The sequence below is a fragment of the Pomacea canaliculata genome, linkage group LG2 (genome assembly GCF_003073045.1).
Source record: "Pomacea canaliculata isolate SZHN2017 linkage group LG2, ASM307304v1, whole genome shotgun sequence".
Classification (NCBI taxonomy): domain Eukaryota; kingdom Metazoa; phylum Mollusca; class Gastropoda; order Architaenioglossa; family Ampullariidae; genus Pomacea; species Pomacea canaliculata.
Genome location: NC_037591.1, coordinates 22,479,287 through 22,505,821, shown reverse-complemented (window position 1 = coordinate 22,505,821; position 26,535 = coordinate 22,479,287). Strand labels below are relative to the sequence as shown.

Genomic DNA, 26,535 nt, shown 5'->3' with positions numbered 1-26,535 from the left:
TCTTAGCCTTTCTACCCCACCCATTCCCTCACACCCTCCCTTTTCCCCCTAACCCACTTCCCTCCCCTTCCACCCACCTCAGAACGAGTGAAAACGGATTCCTCTCAGAAGCAAGGGATGCCACGAACCTCTGCTTGCATTCTCGATCCCCGACAGGCGGGAGTCGCTGAGTCTGTTCCTAGTACAGTGTGTACACTTGTGGTGTACGACAAGTAGGTTTGCCGTGCAGCTGGACGCTGCGATCACGCTAGCAGGCCAAAACTGAGGCGCGTGAAGTGCTCTCCAGCATGCCGGAAACACGGTGGTCGTCGTGTATGTGTGTGTGTGCGCGCGCGTGTACGCCTATACCGGAAAAAGGGTGGGGACCATGCCTGAAGCGATGTTAAGAATCTGGCCAAGATGAATGGAAACACTACTCATAATGATGCGAGTTGCACAAAGGATCTTTGTTTCAAACTTTTGCACAGCCCTCCATCAAGGGAGCACTTGTTCAGCGGCATGAATCATGGACAGCCCCCAGCCGATACGGATTGGGTTTGATTTCGTACAACGGAACTCTTTCACGCCATCTGACACAATGTTAAATGCTGCTGTCACACACGGGTTTACACATATACACGAAATGTATCATTACAACTGCTTCAGTTATCGTGGGTTTTCGTGGCAACAGCACGCTAGATCACCACCTAACTAAAAATAAATCATCTTCCCTCTTCTCCAATCGCCCCACTGCAAGTGATTACATCTAAAGACAGTGGATTTGACAGGATAAACGAATGTATAAAGATGTGCATTTCAAAGGCAGACAAAAGCTGAATGCCAGTAATACATGTATTCCTTAACAACAATGAACATAGGAAAAAAATCGAAAGTCTCACAAACAAGACTAGGTTCTTTTTCGTGAAAGACAACTACAATGAATCTGAAAAGTGTCAAAGCAACAGGTGGTCGAGAGGCAGATGCTCTCTCTCCCTGAGATCACATGACCATCCCGCTGTACGCTTTCATATTGATCAGAACCTGTTGTTTATCTTTGCTCAGCGAAGTGTCGAGAAACATTTTCTCGATTAAGAGTTCGTTACACCACTAGCATAACTCCCAGATATAATCTTTAGCCATTAACTCTTACTCCTAACAGAAAGCTAGATTAGCTTGTGTATAAAATAAGCTTCTTATGATGCCTCAAAAATAAGCCGTGTATATTGTAGGTATTGCACACGTACACACAAACAGTTGATAATTCACAACCAAAGATAACTCGAATCTACAGCTTAACTGGGAGGAAAGCAGAATGTCAGGAGGAAACTCATATCCATCAGCGTAGAAAAATGCACAATACAAATCTTACCTTGTGGACAGAAATGATGATTTTTATACGGTATATAACATGCACCAACTCTAAGAGTTTGAAATCCGCAAATCTGTCGACGATGATGGGCGCCTAAAGGTTTGTAGCAAGTACTTATTCCTGTACGCACGACAGATAATCCCAAAACTGTCACGGACCTACTAACTAGCCTTCCTCGTTCTTTATTTTATGCTAGGTTTTGAGCTACACGATTTCTGTGGGCCTGAGACAAGACACGAGCAGCTAGGCTACTTCTGGAAACAGGCTCCGCTGTTTTCCCGTGACTCACGTGCAGTGCACGCGACCGACGCACACACCTCAGCTATGCGCCTGCCAGAGGTAAGTAACTGGTAAGACGGCTAACAGGTGAGTTGCTGTTTGGTAAATCTGGCGCTTACTGATAGTCTTCTGTACCCAAGAATGTTGTATAAAGGCTTCTTCTGCATCGTGCCTGAAGAGTGGGAGTACAGGGATGGGCGGAGAGTCTACAGAGCAAGGATGTGCGTTACGTGTGTGCAAGCCCCTGTTTATGTTTGCGTGTAGGTGGTACGGTTTGCAGGTCTAAGTACGTATACGTAGGGTAAACCCTTTCTCTCATTTATCAATATGTGTATGCATTATACATTCATCATACCGCAATTACAAGCAATCAACGCAAGTTTCAGTCCTTTCACGCTTTCACGCAAGTGGGTTAGTTTCCCGCGGGCGCGCGTGTTTGTGTGTGTTTTTGTTTTGTTTCCTTTTTTGTAAATTGCTTCGCACATGTGAAAGTATTGGCGACTAATCGGTTGGACAGAGGTGTTTGGGTGTAAAGATTTTGGGTGGAATGAATTTATCACCATGTTTTAATGTATGGACAGATATGTTTAAGTGTAATTATCTTTTAAATGATGGGGGGAGGTATATGCTACAAATATTTATCATCGTGACACTGTCATCCGCCACCTGAAGACATGCTCACCTCTTCTTGCAGAAAGAGGAAATGTGATGGAAGGAGCTCGTCTTACCGTTTTCTCACTTCCCTCGACGCCCTTCCCTCACACACACACACTACTTTACCGCGTAGTGAATGACCGAGGAGCACGAGGCTCCACAGTGCAAAGTTAGTCTGCTCATCCTACGTCACTAACGAGGAACCTCTACAAGCAGGGTGACACATCCAACCTGTAGGGATGCATGCCGTGGACTACGCACGATCCAGGAAGAAGTGTTCACGTGGCCAGACACACTCACCTGAACAAAATAAACTTCTAAAAATAATTGTTCGGCAAAAACGAGTTTGTCAGGCAGTTCACTTGCTGTCCACGAGGCTCCTTACCTAATACCTACAGCGAACAGGCTAATGAGTATACCTTACGACTCACGCTGCTGCAATTAGTTCTAATCAGTGCATAATCCGTGCCAGCGGGATAACAAGAAATGCTGTATAAACATCATCTCTTGCTATTTATACATGGGATTGTGCGAATTATAACATTTCCCCTCTCTTCCAAGGAACTTCGTTTGTCATCGTAGTTCTTATTCTTGAAGCAGTAGAGTAAATAAACGTATCATAAAAAGTGAATTGTTCTCATTGTCGTCGCTTTTCATCAAACCAACCAAAAAATTTATTTATCATGTCATCTCATCCTATCTTCTAATCTAAGAAAGCCAGACGTTACCCAAAAATACTGAAATGTGCTGGTACTGTCGGAAATTTTTCTCGTGTGGATGATTACTAATAACTCTAAGGTATTTATAAAGCGCAGACATAAAAGAACTCGTACACAGAAAAGCACGCATACCTACACACATACTCAGACACATAGTATGGGAGGAGAAAAAGATAAGACTGGATACCAATAAAAATGAAAGCGCTGGGCTATGCCTTGCGCCGATTGCATCTCAGCTTCACTGCCACACTTGTACGTTCGCCGGACGTGTCGTTGTGCTGAGATTCTATCACTGTGCGCACCAGCCATGGACGATTAAAGGCGTCCCTGCACAGTTGTTGTGCCAAAGCACATCATTTTCGCAAAATACATTTGCGTTTTGTCTCATTTACAGTATCAACTGGTCGCGATTTTTCCCAACGTAGAGCACTTTAATCCGCCCCACTCCTCTCTCTCTCCCTCCACCCTCCTTTCCTCCAGCATTACGGATTTTGCGGAACTTTTTTCAAAATCGTCAAAGATTGCGACAAAAGATTGATGGGCATAGGAAGACGTGACAGATACATGCCGCGCAGAAACTACAATTCCCACTCCAATCGCCATGATATGCTGCACAATCGTCACAAACCACTTACACTTCTGAAAATATTTCTGCGAGACAATGGCAAAGAAACGTCGCTTACGTGAAGTGAGCTACCAGATATACAGAGACGGCGAGAGTTAAAGTACACAAAGCAAGCAAGAACACATTCACACACCAGCTCTCTGCTATTCTCGACTACAGATTTCAGCGACAACCCAAACCTCACCTACTCCAAAATTCCATTTAGCTTGCCAGGATGGTTTGTATGACAACTCTGTCAAAGATCAGTCCACTGATCGCTACATGGGCCGCTGCCTTCACAGCAGCCGACCTTCATATTATCTTCTCACCACAAACTGCACCTCGCTTATGGTACCAATCTGGCAAAAATCTCTGTTCTACCGCAGAAATAACTAGAGATTCTTTACTGAATATGTACTAAGATAACTTAAGTCAAACTGGTTTACGCCAGAATGAGGGATTAAATGTTAGTCAGTCTCTTATTTTCGTTGATATCGGAAGCAGAAAAAAAGATTTTTAAAAATCGGCCTTCCATTATTAGCAGCAGACGACGTCTATACAAATACAGTAGAAATGCGACAGTTTACAAATAACAGTTACATTAAAATCACTTACAGATGACTCGGATAAACAGTGAAGTAAATATTCCAATAACATCGGCAGACAAAAAGATTGAACCTTGTCAACCTTATCAGCTATATTGCCCACATAAAAATTCCTACTTTGCAAATGAAGTCCCTTCATATGTTCTTTATTCTCTTCGACAGCTAAATCAGACAGCTGTATGCATCAGCTGTTTCATTTGCTATTGCATGCAGCCGATCAATACTTCAAGCGAGAATGTTTATGTTGTGGTCACTTATCTCTTAAAGATTCTTTTCCTCTCCTCTCCACGTCACTCGACCTTCCCTCTTATTGATAATCTCCAAGCCAGAATTCAATCCCCTGATTATCTCCGCAGTGAGAAGCAGACAGTTCAAAGTCCACCATGCTCATATTTACAAGTTCACACCATCTACCCTCAAGTCGCACTGTTTGCTCTTATTGTCGACATACATATTAGATATCAAACCAGCATTCAACTTATTTCTTGAAATAAATATTTTATAAAAATCTAATCCAGGTCACCACAAAACCGCTGTAAATGAAAAAAACAGCTCGTGACAGCCTGAATATCAGTAAACAGGTAAATAACATCCTGAAAGTAGGTCCTTCAAAGGCCCATTAGATTCTGTGTTGCATGACCTGTTTCCCAGCGACCCCTTCATGCTTGCACATTCCACTATACTCCCAAAGCTCCCCCGTCCCCAAAGAATAACCCTGACAAGTGCGTTCTCTTCCACTGTAATGATTCCAGAAACTTTTGAAACAGCTCCTTTCCTCATCCCTCTCATTTTCACTATGTTTCGGGGTATGGGACAGAATATTCAGCCAAATACAGCAACATAGCTGGAGATAAGGGCTTTGTTATAGGCGAAACATAAAGCCTACTTAGCTAAGCTGACGATCAGGAACGGCGTGGTAGAACGCTACACACACTAGTGGGGCTTTAGTGCATGGCTCAAAGTGTTTCCACACCACCGGCAAAGGGTTTATGTAAATGAAGATAACGAGTCCTGCAGCTGGCGACACTGAGCCGGAATCAACCAGAAGATGGAGAAGAAAACCTCCGTGCTTCGTGCTCCAGAGTCTGACGGTTGAAAAATACTCTTCTACCACACGCCAGAGCCTGGTGGTCCATGAAAGAGACCAGACGGAGCTGGCAGATCGAGTGCCAGCGGTGGTGATGACTGCAAGGGGGTGAAAGTGGGGTGAGAAACACATAGGAAGGGTGGCGGAGCCTGCACCAGTGCAAAATAATATTTTTAGTGCAAGACAGAACCCATATTTGTGCCACAAGTGTGTTTTCTTGGGTAGGTTCACATGGTGAAACAGAACATTGACAAAGCTACAAGCTATTCTTTCCCTCTGTATGTGTGAATGTGCGCATAACCGGTTAGTTTTTAGTTTTATCATCTGCAACCTACTCTCAAATTACTTATGCATGCACACTTCTTGGCTGTCACAGAAGGCAAAACTAGAATGGAAAAGTTAAAATATATACATTGCACATGGCCTACTGCAACTTCTGTCACAGAAAAATGTGATTTTATCACAGCAATGCAGTGTCATTTACAGTCCAAGTCAGAATACAAAATCCAACCACTTGGGTCACCACCCCTTCTTAGTTGCTCTTCAACCCTTGCTCCAATTGCCCTCCATTATCTGCCACTTGTTTGCACTTCCTCCTTCTCCAGCATCATCACCATCATCATTATTCTTTCCTGTTAGGGTACAGACATCCTATTTTCATTTCCACCAATTTCTCCACACTCCCTTCAGTTTTGCTTCATAAGTAGTTACACTGAACACAAATGCTGCATCAGTATTTCCATTCAAGAATTTCATTTTTACAATATGGCTTAACAAATCAAATCAAAATTTATGACTACACAAAAAATACACAATTTTCAAGTTCACATAATCATTCTCTATCATGAAATATTTTTAACAAGACTGCTGTTACTGAAAATGTATTAACAAGGAGCATAAACATTTTTTTTTTTTTGGGGGGGAGTACTCCATCTAATATTTGAGGCCGCTGCATGAAACAACAAATGGAAACCAACAAATTACAGAAGAGCTGACACTAACTTACTATGAACCATCACACTGCCACTAGTTTCTGCCCAATTTGTCAGCAGAATAAATTCATAAAGATCAAAAGCTGACCACAGAGTGCAAGGTAAAACAGTTGTATTTTCTAAAGGATGCATTCAGAACATTACCATAAAGCATGCTGTAACCTTTCTCGTAGTTTATGAGAGTGCTATCACTTTGACAAACATTAATAATAGGTGTCAATGTGCTTCTGGTGATGCCTTTACAAGGGATTATGCAATGGATGCAGTCTTCAATATTTGATAGAACTTATCATGTGTCCATGTGCATCTCTTATTTTCAACACATGCACATGTGTAAAGAATGGACAAAAACCAAACAGCAAAGAGCTTTCACTGGTAGTGATGAATCTGTGTGTGTAGAATCATTTGTGCACAAATGTGTGTACATCTCATGTCATTGCATATTAATGTATGAAATTAAATCATAACTTTTACGGAAATATCTTTTTCTAATACTGATAAGCTGAACATTCACACTACTCATATTCTTTGCTAATATTTGAATATTTTCAAGGTCAGGAGAACATAAAACTTCTCTCCATATTTAACATACTCTAGTTTAATATTTAATTTTAATATTTTTCTAACCCTTAATAATGTATACAGGACTGAGTTTCTCACAACTATACCATTGAAAAATGCATTTCAATGCCCTTTTTTCTTCATTGGACAATACTCCCTTACTCCATGGACACCAGTTAACATTTCCATCCCAAGCATAAAGAAAACAAAATATATCTTTCTCTAAAATACAATAATAATCATAGCATAGAAGAAGAAAGTTGCACCAGAACTCATGTCAAAGATACATTTGACATTTCTTAGTGAGAACAGAAATACTCATTTACAAAATACAACCATATACTGAATGCTTGCCAGCTTCCTTCAAAACGGCATTTTCTACAACCAACTGTGACATTTCAAGCAAAATGTCAGCACAGGCACATGCTGATAAAGAGGAAATTATTCTGGATGTTGGAATGGCAGTAACAATTACTTGATGATAGTTCCTAAAATCCAAAATGAATATTAATGGTGGATGATAAATATTAATTGCACATTATGTCGAATAAAATAGTGCCAGGATCCTCACCTTTACTCTTTGCCCACATCAAAGGTCACAGCCATTAGTACCAATTTTTCCCATGGACTTTCAAGTGGTAGTTTAAGCCTAATAATGATCTACTCTTATTACAGCTATTTGCACCCATTTCGTTGCAATTTATTCCTGATAGATAAAAGAGCTTTGCACAGGACACGGTTTCCTAAAAAAAAACAGTCTCAATAAATCACAATTTTTTTGATATAAATTGCTCGCTTCTTTTGTTTTTACTTATTTTAAATTTAAACATTATGCATCACAATTAGAACTATAAAATTAAAAAAAACTGCAGGTTAAATTCTGTGTGTGGAGAAATGTAGAGAGAATAAAAAAAAAAATGGGTCTGATTCAGAGGGACAAAGGAAAAAATGCTATACAACAAATATGTCCTTGTGTATAATATATTGAACATATATATTTGAAATACACTGTCATTTTCTCTTCAAACCAAACACAATGCCAAATTCAAAACAACTAGCTTCCACAAAAGCAATGCGGTTGCTCCTGTTAAAATAGACATAAACTATTCAAGAGGTGTCTATATGCATATGTATGTACATCATAGCTCCATATAAAATGCCTTAGTGCTCAGTCATGACTTTGACAAAACTTGCAGCTAGTGACAATGCAATCTCATCAACCAAGTACTATCATATTGTGATAATTCACTTATCCGTGCCTTTCTTTCCAGTCTGCCATTTCACTAAACCCAGGAAAATAACATTTTAAGAGGTGTCCCACTAGGCAGCACCAGTGATCATATTACATAATTAGTGATGCATGGTCTCTCCAATTATTCCCATCTGAAAACACCACTGTCACTCAAGCTTTCTATGAGATGTATTTATACGAATAGAACCATGAGGACTACACTAATAATTGTAAATTTACATTGCAGCAGTGTGTGCTGTAGGCAAAGACAACCATGCTTTTATGTTAACATTAATATTAATGATTCATCAAAAATAAAATACCATGATACTTATGTAGGCCCAAAAATCAACAGTGCTCAAAGCAGATATAAACACACAGGGGTTCTATTTTGCATTACTGTTAGTACCATCCAAGAGTATCCTGGTTCAACTTCAGTAAGTGTCAAACCAAATTTTCTCTGCTGTATACTAAAGTCATAAAATGTAGATATTTTCAAAGCACAAACACTCATGTCATTAACAGACTTCTTATGTTCATCTAATGTCAAGCTCACCTTAAACAATGAGGTTACTACTGAATAAAACTATAAGCTCATTTCACTAAGGTTGAACATCTTAGACCTTTCATTTATGGTTTCTGTGTCTTCCTCATGAAGAAATATTGCTGATTTAAGTACCATCCATGGATCACGAATCATTTATTGTTGATTCATAATAAGAATCTCTTCTGAATTTCCATGCTCTCAGATTGTTTGGGCATGTGCTCAGTAATCTTTGAAAACAGTGAAGCCTAAACCTTCAACAATGAATTACACTTGTGGCAGGAAAATGTGAATTTTTTAGAATCTCATCTCAATACTCTAATGAATCCTGAATGTTTGTAGTTAGGGGTGGTTAAATAATGTGAAACAAAGTCCTGGAGTTTAAGATAGAATGGACAGAATTTAAGTTAATGCTATAAAAATACCTTCTGGATGTAAATCATTTTTAATTTTATTTAATTTGATTAAAATAATGTGTCTGCAGAATATGCTTTGCAGCATAGGAAGTTTTTCTCAAGATTATATTACAAAATCTGCCCAGTTATCCATTGGAAGGTTATTCTTAAATCACTAATGATATACATGTATATGTGGGTGGATGGTGTTTTGGGCCTGGAAATGAATGTGCGCATGCATGTATGAAAGAAAGTACAAGAAAAAGGGTTAGTTTTTTGTGTGTGTGTGTGTGTGGGGGGGGGGTATGCTGGCCCAGGGGGAATGACAAGGTAAAAGCAGCTCTACTGGATACTTTATATGGGCTAATTATAAAATATTTATCAATTCTAAGATATAATTTTTCTCAACTTTTATGCTACCTGTTACCTACATTTTATTTACCACAGTACAGTTTAATAAAGGCATTTTTGAAGAATATCTGTTTTAAAAGCATAAAAAGAGATTATGGCTATCAATTATAAAAGCAGCAGTGTGTCAACACAAAATGTTTCTATCATTAATGGGGTTCAAAAAATGTTCCCTGGAAAATCACACTTGAACTGACATCTTATACCTTACACACCGTTTGAATTTTTTAAATGTTGCTGAGGATACACTTTTGCTGTTTGATGCTTTGAGAAATAAAAAAATGTGGATATTGTTTTATGTATCTTTGATCAAAATGTCCACTTAATTTATTATTTTCTCAGTGTTTTCTATTCTTCTTTTCAATACCAACGTGCTTTTACTACTCTTTCTCTGTTGATGTGATATCTACTTACAACAATGGTTTACCGCAGGCTTTTTGTACATCAACACTAACCACATGACAAACAAGTCCGTAAATAAAATGGATACCAATTAAGTTAAATCCAGGAGGAAGCAGAAGAAACACAATCAAGGCTATAACACAGAAAGCTCGGAGTGTTCTGACAGACGCGATACCACAGGCACAAGCCACAAACCTCACTCCACTCCTCAGACTCGACATTTAAAAAAAAAAAAAGGATGGGCATTCTTTCTGCCTTCTCAGGAATTTTGGTGAAAGACAGAATACAATCAATCATATCCTTCCATATTTATTTGTACTTTGTTCATCTATCAAGCTAATGCTTTTGGTGAAAATATTACAGCGTTTAAGGAAGATGCGGTTGTTGCAAACAGGCCAAATTTTGTGACCATATCGGGAAACAGGCAGACGAGAAGGGGGAAGCAACTGCTTCCAACACCTGTCACCTTCTCGTTAGTAACACTGTCACTAATACTGCCTCTAGGAATTTCCTGAAGCATGCATAAACTTATACTCAAAACAATATACAATCCTTCATTTTTACCAAAGCAAGGAAACAGTAACTATAATTACTCACCCGCCGTAAGGAGCAGCCGATCTATTCCGCTGTCGCGTCCTCGTTCTGGCGAAATTATGGCGGAACTCTGACGTCACGGCCGGAAATGTTTACATTATCGTAGCAGTCCAGATCATCTCGATTCAACACCGACAATTTTCTCATTGTTCTGTTATAATTGACTCGTAGTGTAATATTTGTAGTTTTACCAAAAAATTTAGAATATACATTAGCTCATACCGATGTTTTATTAGTTACGTTACGTATAAATTATGATGTGAACATAGCATCAGTCAAATAAATATATGTCGTCTGCTTTTGCTAGGGAACGCCCACTAATGGCCCAATAACCCACTTTTGTGGCCTAAAACTCTTTTTATACAAATTCAAGTTAATGTCTTCGAAAAGTGAAAATATTTCAGAAAAAAAGAATAAATTTTGTATATCAATCAGTTTATACTCTATATATAATGCACAAAGTAAATCTACTGACAGAGATCATATGTCATACAACGTGTGGAATTTAAACTATCTTCAACTTTCGATATACATGTAGAACCACTTCACACCACACGCTTACTAATTAATACAATGTGTTGTAGATGTCATCAGTTGACTTTGCTTGTGCATCTTGCTGAAAAGAAGAGACTCTGATATTTATCGTTTAAGCGTCATAACGGTATATACTTATGCCAGTCTTTTTTTGGGGGGAGGGGGGCATCGAGTGAGACCCATGCAATGGTCGAGACTCGCAAATATGTCAGTGTTTATATTATATATTTATTCATTAAGCCACATTTGTTCGTATGTGTAGATATGTGTGTACTATGCATGCGTTTCCTTGTTGAGGTTACATTTTGTAGCTTTTGATTTCCTATGCTTGCTGGATTCTATATCCATGGGTATATTGGGGTCGACGAATTATAAGTGCATGGCTGATCGATTGTTTACAAATTGGTTATCAATGTTAAAATTACTGAATCTGGAATCAAGACTGGTGGGGTTATGGGTTTAGTGTATTGGATATAGGAAAGTGAGTCTGTAATTAGTCTGCTGAGACGTATCACGTACATCTGCTAAAACATACACCAATATTACTTGAGTTAACGTAGCAATCATGGTCGACATGAGCCATTCGCACATGGCATGATCCCTACTTTGTAACATAATTAGTCATGATGACTCTCAGCCAATCACTGGACAGTCTTTGTGCTTAGCAACTAAACGCTTCACAAAATGGCTGCCACCGGGAGTCGGCATTGTAAAGAATGTTTTCAAACATCATGTAAACAACAAGTATAATGTTATAACAAGTATTGAAGAAAGTGTTTAACTGTTCGTTGAAAGTTGTGAATAAGAACTGACATTTCATTAAACGTGGTTGTCATATGTGGTCTCTGAAATGAAACGGAAATCATCGCTGCTGGTGCTGTCAGCTGTTGCTTTGGAAGAAGCCAAAGTTGTACTTGATGTAATGTTTTTCTAGGCCTGTTAAAAATATTCAGAAGTTCAACAGTCATGTCAGGTTCGTCAAGTCCTGCACGATTCGCTCGGGAACCACAAGCAGAAGTTGAGAGTCCTGCGCATCGAGAGGAGAGGTAAACAATAAACACATTATAATTTAATTCTATAGAAGTACTTATATAATTCTGCTATAGTTTCCTCAATTATATATATATAACTCAAGCCAGTATCACCTTTTTTGATTCTTTGCTATAAGAAATTAAGAAGGAAGTGACGCTATTACAGCTTTCATCCTTCTCTAGTATTTCGATTATTGTGTACTTCGAATCATTAAATGTTATTAATTGCAGTTGAGGTGCGTTTGTCCCTGTGTTTCATCTTTGACTGACGTTTAATTTCTGCCGTGTTTTTGTCTCAGGCCATAGAACTTATGCAGACTATTATTATTTAACTGCATTTTTTGTTGCGTTGCCCCTGTCAGCCATTGTACATTTTCGGCTTCATCGTATATATATATTTACCTCTGATTGCAGTATTCTTCTGCGTGTGACTATAAATTTAATGACTTAGTTTTAATACACGATTTTATTCGTGTTTTCTTGTATCTGTCCTTAACTCCGTTTTTGGTTATTGATCTAATATTTGATCTCCAATATGAACTTTGCATCTATACTCACATCGTCTCCTTGAGATTTTAAACAGTGAACTGCGTATATATATATACTTTGCTTACGGATTCAGTAGACTAAGACAGATTTCATGCGAATTTTCCTGAAGAATAATCTGGGGTTCTGTAGACATTTTTATCTACGGTGACTTGTTTAGGTTTTGTTTTGTTTTTGTTGTTTTTGTTGTTGTTGGTTGTTTTTTTTTATTTTTAGATGATTTGTATATTGCCTCGATACAAAAGTTGTGTTAAGCGTACCACTCAGTGTGGTATGATCAGTTATGCATTTAGTCATTCGTCCCTTGCTGGTACCGGTCATTGGTGGGAAGCATATAGATAAACGCAGCAGCTGACAAAGCCCACCATTTAAGTAGACCCCACAGTACAGGACGACCAACCCATCCTTTACATTCATAAGCTATTTCTTTCTCTGATCACTGCGGCGTCGACCACCCTCCAAGGTACCTTGTAGGACAGTCGTACTAACTTTGGTCAAATGGCCAAACCAGACCAGCTAACGCCGCTTGACTGTTGGCGTAGGTCTCTTGTTGTCCTACAAATGTAGCAGCCATGTTTTTACACAAAAGTTGTTGGTCTTGTGTTCCCGGATCGAGACCCTTCTCAGACATTTACTTTTGAATGCCTGGATTCTCCTCGCCGTATCGGCAAGCAGAGTTCACGTTTCACATATGTATATGTATACAGGATCTGTTTACAGAGACTGATACACAATTTACGTTGTAGTAAACTTGGTGTTATGGCTACACTAGACCCTGTCCAACCCGGCCATTGCTGCTGTTGTTGTCCCGATCCTTATTCGGGTATCAGTCGCGGAACTGCCGTCTTTGGTGAGGGTTGCTCCCAAGTACTTGAAGGTGTTTACCTCTTCGAGCCATACTCCGTTCGTGTACACGTGGGGGCGCCATTACTATTATTAACAAATCATCACTTGCCAAGTACCTGCCTTTTACTACTGCTTTATCGTTCCCACATACATCTTTTGAATGTGTACAAGTCTCTTTTTCGGCTCCTCTTGCTCGATTCATTTGTTCTGCATCTATCGACCCCCTCCGAGTGCCAAGAACAAACTCACAGCCTCTACCTTTTTCTCAGAATTTCATGATATGCTGGACTATAGCAATGCACTCAGTGGACCTGCGCAGTGCTTCTTGGAGATGTTAATATCTATTTTGACAACAATACTCATCTTGACACAGTAAAAATGTCAGAATTGTTGCACACTTTTCGCCTCGTCCATTATGTTTTGCAGCCCACTCATAAAAGAGATCACATCTTGGACTGGGTCATACATCTACCTGGTGACCAATTAGTGCAGTCAGTTGATGTTTCTCAAGATCTCACATATGATCATTACTGTGTATTGATTGAGCTTGTATGCAGATGCTCCATCATTGGCATCAGTTTTTTAGACTCACTCGGCCGTTACGCAGTGTTGATATAGTCGCATTCAAAGCACAACTGCAAAGTGTTCTGCTCTAGCCATCCTTTGCTGAGCAACTTGACTGTGTTTTGCATAGAGTTTTTGATGATCATGTCCCAGTGTCTCGACGTCTGATGCACCAGTCCAAATATTCACCTTGATATTCGCAGGTCCGTGTTGAGCTCCGTAACCTAAACTCCCAAAGTGTACTCGCCGGCGAGCTGAGCGTGTTTGGCAGAAGACTGGACTCACCATGCATCCACAAGGAGACTTATAACGCCGCCAAGCGAAACATTGCAAAATGTGCCAGTAAGGCCAAGACATCATATCTTCAGGCCCAAATAAATAATTGCACCTCCTCCAGATCTACGGGATTTCTGGACCTGCACCAGCGTGGTTCAGCTCCTATGGCCACATGATTTTTAGTTATTGTGCGGTGAAACAATGGAACTCTCTCCCTTTCCATATCCGCCATCTACCCACTATTGAATCCTTTAAATGTGCACTGAAAACACACCTCTTCCGTCAACATTACTCCTAACAACCTTTTCCATAATGCTAGCCCTTTTTCATACCCTTCCTTTTGCAATATCATGTTACTCTAAGTTCTTGTTCTTGTTATTTGGTTCCTCTTTGTGTTTTCTGTATTTGATTTTGTTCTTCGTTTAGTACGGTTGTTGATTCTTTTAAAGTTCATATGATATTTTTTTCCCGTCCCTCGTATGCTGTCCATGTTTCGTTTTTGTTCCATTCAGTATGCGTTCAAAAGTATGTCAGCCTGTGGCCAAAGTTTTGTAGTTCTCTATTAGTGCCTGCGGTCAGATCGATGCAGTAGGTTGCAAATCGACCTTTTACCAATGAAAGTGGAAGAGTGATGGCCGTGGAAGGTTTGACGCATTAGTTTAATGCTTGTTTTTCCTCGAGGAGCATAGGGCCCCAACAACACCTCGCCAGCGGACCCGGTTTTGGGCAGCCCCCTCAGTTGGGCCCATTGGTTCCGACTTCCTTTGCCTCGCTTTCTACTGTTCTTTTCCAAGTCTGCTTTGGTCTCCCACTATCCTCTCTCTCTGAGGATTCCAGTCAAGACACTTTTATGAATTGTGTTCTTCAAAAAGATGTTGAACAGCACAGGTGATAAAAGTCACTCTTGATGGACGCCTATTGCCGTGTGAATGAAAGCTTTCATTGGTTATCCAGTTGCACTACGCTCGTTGAGATCTTATACATGACTTTGACGACATCTTCAATGTTGAATTTTCGCATCACCTGCCGGAGTCCCTCGTGCTACGAAACCTCTTAATACAAGTTCTGGATAAAACTGTGATAAAACTGATGCTGGAGATGCTTTTCTATCAGGATGCAACAGTTGAAGATCTGCTTACCTTGCTGGCATAAAGCCGTCCTTTTCTTCTGTTAGCAGTACTTCGGTGATTTTTTATTACTTTTAGCATGATTTTGCTTGGGTGGATGATTAGGCTTATTGCTGTGTTGTTCTGACACCTTTTGCCCTTTCCCTTCCTTTAAAAGAGGTATGACTATAGTTATGTGTCCCCACCCTGCTTCAGCAGCTCAGCTGTGTCATTGCCAACTCTAGGCGACTTTCTTTCCTTCAGACTGCTTACCGCTCTTTCGAGTTCTTCCCATAATCCTGGTAGGTCAGCAGGCTCATCTTCTACTATTGTACAGAGGAAAAATAAACCATCATCTTAACTATTGGAAAAAGTCTTTTCTTGTGTTGAGATTTTCTGCGCGACTGGCCCACGGACCCTCTGTAACTGCGTAAGGGAGACGTCGGATGGGCTGTAATACCAAAGAATACTTTTTGAAGAAAAGTAGTACATTTGTGACATAATACTTGAGGGATGCTTATGGCTATGGTTATTTCCACTTGACCAGAGTGAAAAGATGAAGGTTTCAACAACCCAGACATTTTCATGAACGTATTTCGTTACATAAACGTCATCTCCACAACGTTCACTAAGCAGTCATGCCTAAACGGGGGACGTCAGTCAGCTCATCATTGACATTGGCTTCGTTGTTTGTATGAAGATTAATCTGCCATCATTCATTCGTCCCTTTTAACTGGTACCGGTCATTGTGGATGGGCGGCAGAGATGCATATAACCACATGACAAATTCTTTTTGATCACTATTTTCCTCTTTTCTGGGTATAGTGTTCAAAGACTATAAAGAATGGCTTGGTCGGCAATGGTTGAAGTGACTAAACTAATGTCATTAATGGTTGAGTTGTCTCTAGGTATTGGTCAGTTTTGTCTTGGCGGTGGTCAAATTGTCTTTAGGTCATGTGTAAATTATCTTGAGTGATCTGGCCAATTGTTGTCTGTTGACTGCAGAGAGCTGTTAATTTGCTTCTTAATTGTTCATTTCTCGTTTCCACTTTGCAGGAAGCCACTTGGGCTTGACCAAAAGCTAGAAAACAGGCTAACCATGAAAGATCTGGAAAGACTGAAAAGTTCTTTTATGGTAAATAGCTTTTATCACGCTCTTCTTCCTTTAAACATATACACACAGATACCTGCTTTCAGTTACATTGGTAGAAACCAGTATAGATATACATAGGCCAACAGAGGAATGTATAGCTCATGCACTGCTTCAGAACTTCAAATGCACAGACTGGTGTTGTTGCAAACATCAGGCAATTAACATGGTTGGTTAATTTGGGAGTGATAAAGGAGAGAAAACTTAAGCACCCAGAGAAAAACTGCCAAAGGCCAGCTCTGTGAACAGGTGTTGCATCCAGAAAGTAATAAGCATATATTGAGCTAAGATTTTAATACAGGAACTTACAATTATTGCTGTGTTCATGATAAGTGAGAAATTAATCATAGTCATATAACTTTCAATATTAGAGCGTCATCAAAGAAAGTCATTTGTCACAGACTATTTTTTTTAATGCACAAAGGAAGGCAAAAGTTTGTCTTGTTCATTTTAAACTTGTTTTTCATGTAAATGCTGTCCAATTCTTTGTTGGTTGCTGTTTTAGGTGGAAGGCGAGGGCTATGACAACCGGCTGAGTCTGAATAGAGATCAGTTTTGTGAGGCCCTTAGTCTCCTGCTCAAAAAAGGCTCTCGTGAAGAGGTCAGAGACTTTGTTGAACCACATCTTGAGGGAACACAATTAAAACAGTAATCTTACTAAGAGCAGATATATTGCTTACTGATAAACAGCATTCTAGAAAAGATGATCAGAATGTTATCTGGAAAAAAATAGTTTAAGAAATGGGGGGGGTTATCAAAATTGTTATTGGGCAGCACATATGTTTATTATGTAGCTGGCCAAGTACACTCCATTTTAAGCTATGTCTCAGATAAACTATTGAATAGGTAAAATAGTTATATGTCATTTATATGTTCTTGTATCCATTTCATCGTTCAAGTCAAATTGCTTCAAAGTGCACAATTATAAAACCAGTCAAACTAAAGGAAAAATGCTTTTTTAATGGTTTGAAAATTGTTCTTCCTTTTTCCACATAGCATGTCAGACTGACACAGATGCACAGACAATGTTCTTCACAATGAAAGTAATGATTTTTTCTTCTTTTCCAGTATGGTGAGCTTTTTGACAAAATTGATGTCACACGAGAGGGCATTGTGGATTGGGACAAATTTGCATCCCATATGCTACTGGAGTTTTACGAACGAGATGACCGTGTGAAATCTACACAGGTGCCTCAGTGGAAAGACTTGAAATCTCTGCCTAGGTACTTCCTGAACTGTTCACTGTTTCAACTACTATTAACCTACAGAGATTTTACATCTAATCAAACTGGGTACAAGTATTATGATAAAAGTTCTTGTTAAAGAACACAATCATAATTTAGTTTAAAATGCAGTATGTAAAAATGAACACCAACACATGATTGACAACAAGAGATGCCAAAGTGATGCATTCAACGACACAACAGGTTACCTGATATAATTCTCTTGCATGCAAAATAGGTCAAGAACATAGAAGTTTCCACCCTCTTTGTCTGTGTTATTACAAATAAATCAATAGCCATTCAGGATAGTTTGATTAAAAAAATTCTTCCTGTGTCAAGTACATTCTGATAAATCCTAGTTTCAACATGTATAGCAGAGGAAGTTTGACTCACTAATTTCTTACTCATGCTTATACCGAGATCATGAGTAATTGGCTTTCCAGGCATAAGTCTGCGCACTGACATCAGTTCAATGGTTTTGCATGCAGATTAAAGCAAGCCTCACAACAAACAAACATTATTGTCATATATACACTGCATCATCCCCTGTGGGACCCCGGGGTATGCTTGCCTAGCAAGCATTGCAAGAATAGGGTCCCTGCCATCCAGCCAGGCATGTCGTAAGAGGCGACTAAGGTGACACCTCACCTAGAGGTAAAATAGTTTGTGGTAGGGCTAACAACCCACCATGTAAAAAAAAGCATGTTACAGAAACTAAAACCAGAGAACTCGTCACAGATGCGAAGGTAATGAGCACACCAGGAGACTGGACTAATGACGGACGACAGCCAAACCCGAAAGGGAGCTGGCGCCCGACAGCGGATTTACTGAAGCCGAGGCAAAAGTTGAGGGTGGGGTGCTGGAACGTCCAGACCTTGTACCAGACTGGCAGGATGCTCCAATTAGTCAAGGAGTTTGACAACTACAACTTGGACATCCTGGAGTCAGTGAGGTCAGATGGACCGGCACGGGAAAGAGGAGACTAGCGTCAGGACATACCATCTTGTTCTCAGGAAGATCAGACGCTCAGCACTCTGAAGGAGTAGCTCTACTCCTCAACAAGAAAAACGGAAAAGGCACTGCTGGAATGGAAGCCTTATGGACCCAGGCTTTTGAGAGCAAGATTCCATTCCAAAGTACACCAAGCTGACAGTGCTAGCCTGCTATGCACCAACAAATGACTCTGAGGCAGAAGACAAGGATGCTTTTTACGATCAGCTCCAGCAGCCTCAGAAAGCGTTCCAGCCCACGACATGTTGCTCATCATCGGCGATCTCAATGCCAAGGTGGGAAGTGACAACACCTGCAGGAGCATGTCATGGGCAAACATGGAATCGGAACCATCAATGACAACGGAGAGAGACTGGCAGACTTTTGTGAAGAAAACAACCTACTGATTGGAGGCACACTCTTCCCACACAAGACATCCACAAGGCAACATGGACATCACCAGATGGATCACAAAGAACCAGATAGACCATGTCATCATCAACCGAAAATGGAGGAGCTCACTTCAAGATGTTAGAGCCTACAGAGGAGCAGACATTGCCAGTGACCACACTCTTGTGATAGCCACAGTTTCTCTGAAGCTGCGTCGATCACGAGGAAAACAGGCACGTCAGCAGAGAGTGGACTCCGGCAAACTGAAAAATCCAGCCACCGAAAGGGCCTTTGCTATGGAAGTAAAGAACAGTTCCAGGCACTAGGAGACCAACAAGAGATGACCTTAGACGACTTCAATCGAGTCTTACAGGAATCAGGAGAGAAAATACTGGGCTTCCAACGGAAAAAGAAAGAACAGTGGATCAGAGAAGAGACATGGAAGAAGATAGAAGAGAGAAAGTCAGCCAAACAAAGAATCAACAGCACCAGATCTGAACGCCTGAAGGAACAACACAGACAAAGATATGCAAAACTGAACAAAGAGGTAAAGAGGATGACAAGAACCGACAAAAGATATCACATAGAGAAACTGGTGATGATGATGATGATGTAGTTTTATAGCGCGCCAGTATCCGCATCACAAAGATGCGCTCAATGCGCGGTAAACTGGCAGATGAAGCAGAAAATGCAGCAAGTAAAAATGACCTGAAGACACTGTACAAGATAAACAAACAGCTAAACAACGGGTTTAAGAACAGTGATGTGCCAGTGAAAGACGTGAACGGTAATGTCGTCGAGGGAGAGGCAGGAAAACTACAGCGCTGGAGGGAGCATTTTGAGTCAGTTCTGAACAGACCAGATCCCCCTCAGCTTGCAGACATCCAGCCAGCAGCTATAGACCTTGACATCTGCACAGACCCACCAAGCCTGGAAGAAGTGACAGCAGCAGTCAAGACAATGAAGAGCGGCAAAGCACCTGGGGCAGATGGAATAACAGCAGAGATGTTGAAAGCAGATATAAATGTGACAGCTCCCAAGCTGACTGAAATCTTCAGGCAAATTTGGGAATCAGGGCAGCTCCCTGTTGCATGGAAGACAGGGCTCATCTTCAAGTTACCCAAGAAAGGAGATCTTGGAGACTGCAATAATTGGAGGGGCATAACACTTCTTTCCCTCACCAGCAAGGTCTTCAGCAAGATTGTTTTGTCAAGACTGACGGCAACTCTTGAGAAAGACCTCCGACCACAGCAAGCAGGATTTCGCCCTGGGCGATCCTGCTCCGAACACATCTTCATTCTGCGACAGATTCTGGAGCAGAGCAACGAATGGAACACACCGCTGTACATCAATTTCATCGACCTGGAGAAGGCTTTTGACAGCATCCACCGCGAGTCCTTATGGAAAGATCCTGAGGCATTACGGAGTCCCTGCAAAACTTGTTCAGGTCATTGCAATGCTGTACAGCGATTTCAAATCCCAGGTTGTCTGTGACACGGAGCTCACAGACCCCTTCAACGTCAGTACTGGGTGAAGCAGGGCTGCATTCTGTCGCCGTTCCTCTTCATCCTGGCCATGGACTGGATCATGAAGACTTCCACCGACAGCGAGAGGAGAGGGCTCAGATGGACCATGACTATGACAGCAACAACAGCACTAGAAGACTTGGACTTTGCTGATGACATTGCCCTGCTGTCACACCGCCACCAAGACATGCAGGAAAAAACAAAGGCCTTCTCAGAAACAGCTGGAAACCTTGGCCTTGAAGGTCAGCACAAAAAAGACTAACAGTATGAGAGTGAACGCCAGAGTCCAAGACAGCATCAAACTAAATGGAGAAGAGATTGAGGAAGTTGACAGTTTCTCCTATCTTGGGTCCAAAATGTCAAACACTGGGATGCGGAGTGGAGATTCGAGCCCGACTGGCGAAAGCCAGTCAGGCCTTTGCCTCACTCAGGAGCACATGGAAGGCAAAAAACATCAGCCAGAAGATCAAGCTGAGAATCTTCAAGTCAAATGTGATCAGCACCCTCCTTTACGGATCAGAATCTTGGAAGATGACCAAAACCATCAGTAACAAGCTTGACGTCTTCCAAAACAGATGCCTCAGGCGCATACTTAACATCTTTTGGCCAAACACCATCACCAACGAAGAACTCCACCGAAGAACTGAAACCGAGTCCATCACCACGCAGGTTCAACGAAGGCGTTGGCGATGGATTGGACATGTGCTCCGCCAGCAGACAGCAGACCTTTCCAGAGTCGCCCTACGATGGACTCCAGACGGCCGAAGAAAACGAGGCCGCCCAAAGGAAACTTGGAGAAGAACAGTGGAAAGGGAGATGAAAGGAAAGGGCTGGACATGGGGTCACCTAGAGCGTGTTTCAGCCGATCGACATCGGTGGCGGAATCTGGTTGAGGCCTTATGTGCAACCTGATGCACGAAGAGGAATAGATAGATAGATATACACTGCATCATACATACATTAAGGTACAACAAAATATAACAATTCCCTGTAAAAAGGAAAGAGAAGCAGCACTTGTAGTGCACTGCACGTTGTTGACATGAGGACTCACATTCGTACTGTTCACCCAAATGGTTATTCAGTCAAATCAACACCCCACTGCTCCATTTCACATGAGTGTGGGCCATACAAATCCTTAATACTGAATTTATGAAGAAAAGAAGCAGTAGTTATAGTCCATCCATATAGGATGGTGTGAGTTGTAAGGGGAGCAAACTGCACAAATCCTGTGAGAAATCTTTAGTTGCTGGATCAGTTCAATGGCCTGCTGTGGTCGACCAGGTGAAAATCGAAGATAGAAGGTGTCACAGTTGGCTGGCTGGTTGGTTGAAAGTGCTTCCACCTAGAGGTGATTTTGCACAGAGGGAAGAAGAAAACATAGTACCTTTAAAACCTCTGACATCAGGCCCTGCAAACAGGTGTCATATCCAGAGTGTCCCAAGATGAGACCTGAACCCAGTCCCCCTACAGTGGTGACAAGCATTTGAACTAGTACACATATCACATGCCCCTTGTCACATGCAGGGGCAGAATCTTGATTTTTAGGTGGCTTTCAGATAACTACCCACTCTTTCTACAGCTAGGGTTCCCAACTGGCCTTTCAACTGCATCCATTTCTTTTAATGACATCTTATTTCCTTTCCTGTTAAAATGAAGTCACCTGAATGGCACAGACCCCTGACAGGTGCCATTTTTACACAAAACAATACATGACCTAATTCCAGGCATAGGTCTGCTCACTGACAGCACATAGGTTTGAATGTAGATAAAAGTCCTCAAACAAACACCTTTAGAAAAGACAATGCACCTTCATGTTCAGGTTCTATTTTCATTGTTTAAGAAAATATAGAGAATTTAACAGTTCAGATGACAGGTTATTTAGAAATATTGAATGTCTCGAAGCAATGCAATGTACTGAATAATAAATAATGTATATTTATATAGTGCTCTAGCGTAACATTATAGTGTCATGCTAATCAAGTTTATGGACAATATGAATTGTAGTACATCAAATGGGTAAAAAAGTGAAAGCTACAGATGATATGGCCCAATAGCCAGAGTAAAATTTGTAGCCTTAAACTACAAATGTTTTTTGAATGAGGTTTCTTGAATGTGATGGTGAATAACCTTTCATGCAGCCCACACAAAGAAATTATCCAGAGAATGACCTTCCTGAAAAATACCAGTCGCTACATTGCAATAAGCAAGGTTGGTCCTTTGCTTTTGACTAGATAAAGAAAATGCTGTGTTGCATATTTTCATGCATGCCAGCATTCAAGCACATATGCATACCTCTCACTCTCTCCATATGCACATATTTATATAATAGGTCACATGCAGTAAGTATTGCAGAAAAGCAATAATTGAAGGAATTGAGAAAAAACTTGATACAACAAATAAAGTAGGATAAGTGATGACTAACCCTTGAAAGACTGCACATTCTGACACTCTGTTATATATATATGCTCAAACAGATATGCTTGTATGTGCATGTGTGCACCCACCTTGAGCATGTCATCTTTTGCAAAAACACATTCTGTGGTGACCGTTCTTGCATAAAAAAAGGAATATAATGTAAGTTGGTTGTACGCTAAACAAAATGTATAAAATAATAGTGTTAATGTTTCTTTTAGGAGGGTTGTGTCTCTATGTGGGGCATTGATTTGAAGATGCAGAGGATGCTCAGGACTGGTACAGACTCTTGCAGAGCTCGGGACCTATGGGTCACTCACTTTATTCCACTGCAGAACATCAACAAAATAGCTCTTTCTTTTACCAGTAAAGAAATTGGTGGGTGCTCCTTTGAATGATATGTTACTTTTAATCTCATATCAAATAATAGTGACTGATAATGTAAGCCCAGCAAAAAGTTAAGCATTAAGATTCTCTTAAAGGATTAAAAGTGTATGCATTACTAGGGGTTGCGTAAATGCAGACAAACAAGAAATATGCACGATTTCATTTACACTGTGTACTTATTGTGCATGTGTAGGGTTTGTCTATTTTTTTTTTCCTTAGGCAGTGGACATATGTCTTTAGCAGAGGGATGGTTTTTTAGTTAGTAAAAGTGTAGATAGATTTTGTAAAGTGCTGTAATCCTGACTTTGGTTGAGTTACGACAGTATTTAAGTTCTGTTATTATTATTTTAACACTTATTTAAATTATTATTCCTAAATCTCAAACCCAACACTATACTGTCGTAATGCTAACAATCTCAAACCCCACCCCAAATTTAAACATTAAGCAAAGGACTCAAACTAAGATTTGGTCAGTTGTGTCATAGGTTTACAGCAAACAAGTACACACCTACGTACATATGAATGTCTTGTTTCTTTCTTCTTTTGCTTTGATCAGCTGAAAACACATTTACTTTTATTTTTAAAAGTGCATTACATAGATATATTTATGTAAGAAGAAATGTATCCAGTATATATATATATTGCATATTATTTATTATAGTTTAGTATATAGTATACTTTACTGTACAATGTCCTTCTTTTGAAAATTTTTCGTCATTTTAAAAAATATTTAAAAATCGATCTAAAAAAAATGTATACTCTTACCATAGTCATGATATGGGGTTTATTGTGGCAGCTATCTATGACCTGAGCAGCAAACTTGAGTTCAACTGCCAATACAAAATAGCGGATCTCTTGTACACACCATTGTGCCTTGACTACTGGTGAGAACAAACTTGTTTCACATGCAGATTTACTTATAAAAATGCCACCCTCCACCCATTATCCCATTTTTCGGACATGATGTGTGACCCTGGTAAATCTTAGCTTGGGCCAGACCTGTGTCCTCAGTTACAGGGGAAGCAACTTGCTCAGTGCGCTGTTTGTGGGGACCAAAAGCATGCCAGCATGCCTTACTGCAAATTCTTACAGTGGAGCTGAAATGTTCTGCTTTCAAAATATCAGAGAGGGGAAATGCTTTTAAGTGGATAGTGCTAAAACTGCATTGACTACTTTTATCCTTACTGGAATATGGTACACATGTTTTCATGTGTGTATGCAGGAAAAATGTAGAGATCTGTTCTGTGTTCTTATAGTTGTATACTAGGCTTGAAACTACTTAAGTAATTGCTTGTTTTCTTTCAAGAGCCTATAACTCTCCACTCTTTAATTCATGCATTTGAAGCAGTGATCGATCCTATGTGATTTTAAATTGTTATAGTTGTATTTTTTTTTCTCTAAAAACTTAGGTCTAATCCTGACAATGCAAATGAAGCAGTTCTGGTGTGGGGAGATCTGGGAGGTTTTGTCAATATCCTCTTTTTCAACTCTGCTAACATAGCACTTTTTGAGCGACCCCCAGCACCTGCAGGAGAAAAACAAGGTAAGCTTCAAATTTTCTTGTCTTTAAGGTTGTCTAACGTATTTTAAGTTATGCCTTTTACTGCATATATAGGTAACTGAGCTTCTTTGTTGTGTGCTTCTCTGATTAATTTGTGTGAGCATGATTACTCGAAGTTTGAGCTTATGTGTATGTGTATATGCATCTATGCACATCTGTGTCTACATTTGTGTATGGGTATACTAGAGTTTAAGGGTTTATTCATGTGTCCATGCACATGTGTGCAGTATAGATCTGTGAATGATTTTAAGGATGTATGGGTACATATATATATAAGTATATGGGGAAGGGGTTGTGTGTTTTTTAGCACGTAGCTTGTTTTGCTGTGGATTGCAGTGAAATTATGCTTTTAGACCAGAAAGCAGCTCATAATTTTTGTCTTTGTACACTTCAATAACTTTTCTCTAATTACATGCTTTGAGTGATGGCTGAAAACCAGAATTAGTGACAAAATATTAATTATGTTTATTTATTTTCTATATTTTTAAATTGTTTGAGACTGTCTTAGCTGTCGAAAAATTATATTTGCTTAATTGTTGATTTAAAATAAATTTTAGATAATGCTTCATTGACTGACATTGCTTTAACGCAAGATGTGTCAGACACTTTAAGTGTTAGTTCAAGATCTGAAACTAGAATTGTTCTTTTTTTGTAACAAACAAATAAAATTGCTGTAGATGTATGCAGAAGTTGAAAGGAATTGCTTTCCTATTCTTAAAAAAAACATTGTTAGATAAGTCTAAGTTTTATCTCAATACAGCACCAAGTCCTTTACAAAAAGAAATATATTGTCAGATTAGATGAATGACTTGGTGAAGGAGAAGAAAAATTGAATATCTTGTCAAAACACCTGCACAGTATTTAAGATCTAATCCAGTGACACCGTTCTCAAATTTGGACAAGAATAAATACAACAATTAAATGCAAACTTTAAAAAAAAACAAAAAACAAACACCACCTTGTTTACACTTGTTTTTTTTTTTCCTGAAAACAAACATAATCTCAGCCAAACATATTTCATTTAGAAGGATGGGAGTATTTCCATGTTCCACAAATGTTGCGTAATATGCATCTTGAACCCTAATTAAAAAACATTTCAAAAATGTTTACTTTATACTTTAAAAGATCGCAACTTTTTTTTAAGAATTGGAGAAAGCTCAGAGCAAGTTACTATTTCTCCTAATTCGGGTGAATGCTGTACATCCTTCCTTTCTCGAGATATAAATCTACATTTGCAGAAAAAAACCTCAACAAAACAGATGTCAGGATGGTGTGTAGATGCATTTATGAGTGAAGATCTGAGGCAATTGAGAGCTGGAAACATAATGTTAATTTTACATGCTTTTACCTCTTTTCCTGTTCATGTTGATGTTTTTAGGCATAATCTCTCAAGAACGTTAGAGTATACACTCAGATTTGGGAAAAGGCATTTTGTACTAATGCTTTCCCAACTATACAGCAAAATATTTGTACCCAACTAGTCCTTTAATACACAACAAGAGCTTAAATCAAAGATGCATAGGGTGTGAGCTTCTTCAGGTCTTGCAAATATCTTAAACTATAGTATTCT

The 26,535-nt window shown here is 39.8% G+C and overlaps 2 protein-coding genes and 1 long non-coding RNA gene across 6 annotated transcripts in view; 2 read left to right on the top strand and 1 right to left on the bottom strand.

Moving 5' to 3' along the window:
• Positions 1-10,549, bottom strand: part of LOC112556558 (talin-1-like) — a 93,452-nt gene extending 82,903 nt beyond the window's left edge. Inside the window, exon 1 of one of the 3 annotated variants that reach the window (XM_025225675.1) lies at positions 10,427-10,549. The gene's annotated coding sequence lies outside the window, so the exon portion shown is untranslated. Of the gene's footprint in view, positions 1-77; positions 213-1,348; positions 1,471-10,426 lie in introns of those variants that run through there. The other 2 variants (XM_025225679.1, XM_025225677.1) reach the window with 2 other exon arrangements.
• Positions 1,556-2,912, top strand: LOC112556563. Its single transcript, XR_003097768.1, has 2 exons — positions 1,556-1,687; positions 2,322-2,912. It is a non-coding gene; the product is annotated as an uncharacterized LOC112556563 (long non-coding RNA).
• Positions 10,550-11,606: 1,057 nt separating the features above from the next.
• Positions 11,607-26,535, top strand: part of LOC112556555 (WD repeat-containing protein 49-like) — a 60,872-nt gene continuing 45,943 nt past the window's right edge. For both annotated transcript variants that reach the window (XM_025225664.1, XM_025225663.1), the window contains exons 1-8: positions 11,607-12,003; positions 16,383-16,461; positions 16,982-17,077; positions 17,545-17,699; positions 22,744-22,813; positions 23,239-23,395; positions 24,201-24,288; positions 24,814-24,947. In XM_025225664.1, the coding sequence (XP_025081449.1) occupies positions 11,924-12,003; positions 16,383-16,461; positions 16,982-17,077; positions 17,545-17,699; positions 22,744-22,813; positions 23,239-23,395; positions 24,201-24,288; positions 24,814-24,947 (859 nt within the window). In that variant the 5' untranslated portion in view covers positions 11,607-11,923. The remainder of the gene's footprint in view (positions 12,004-16,382; positions 16,462-16,981; positions 17,078-17,544; positions 17,700-22,743; positions 22,814-23,238; positions 23,396-24,200; positions 24,289-24,813; positions 24,948-26,535) is intronic.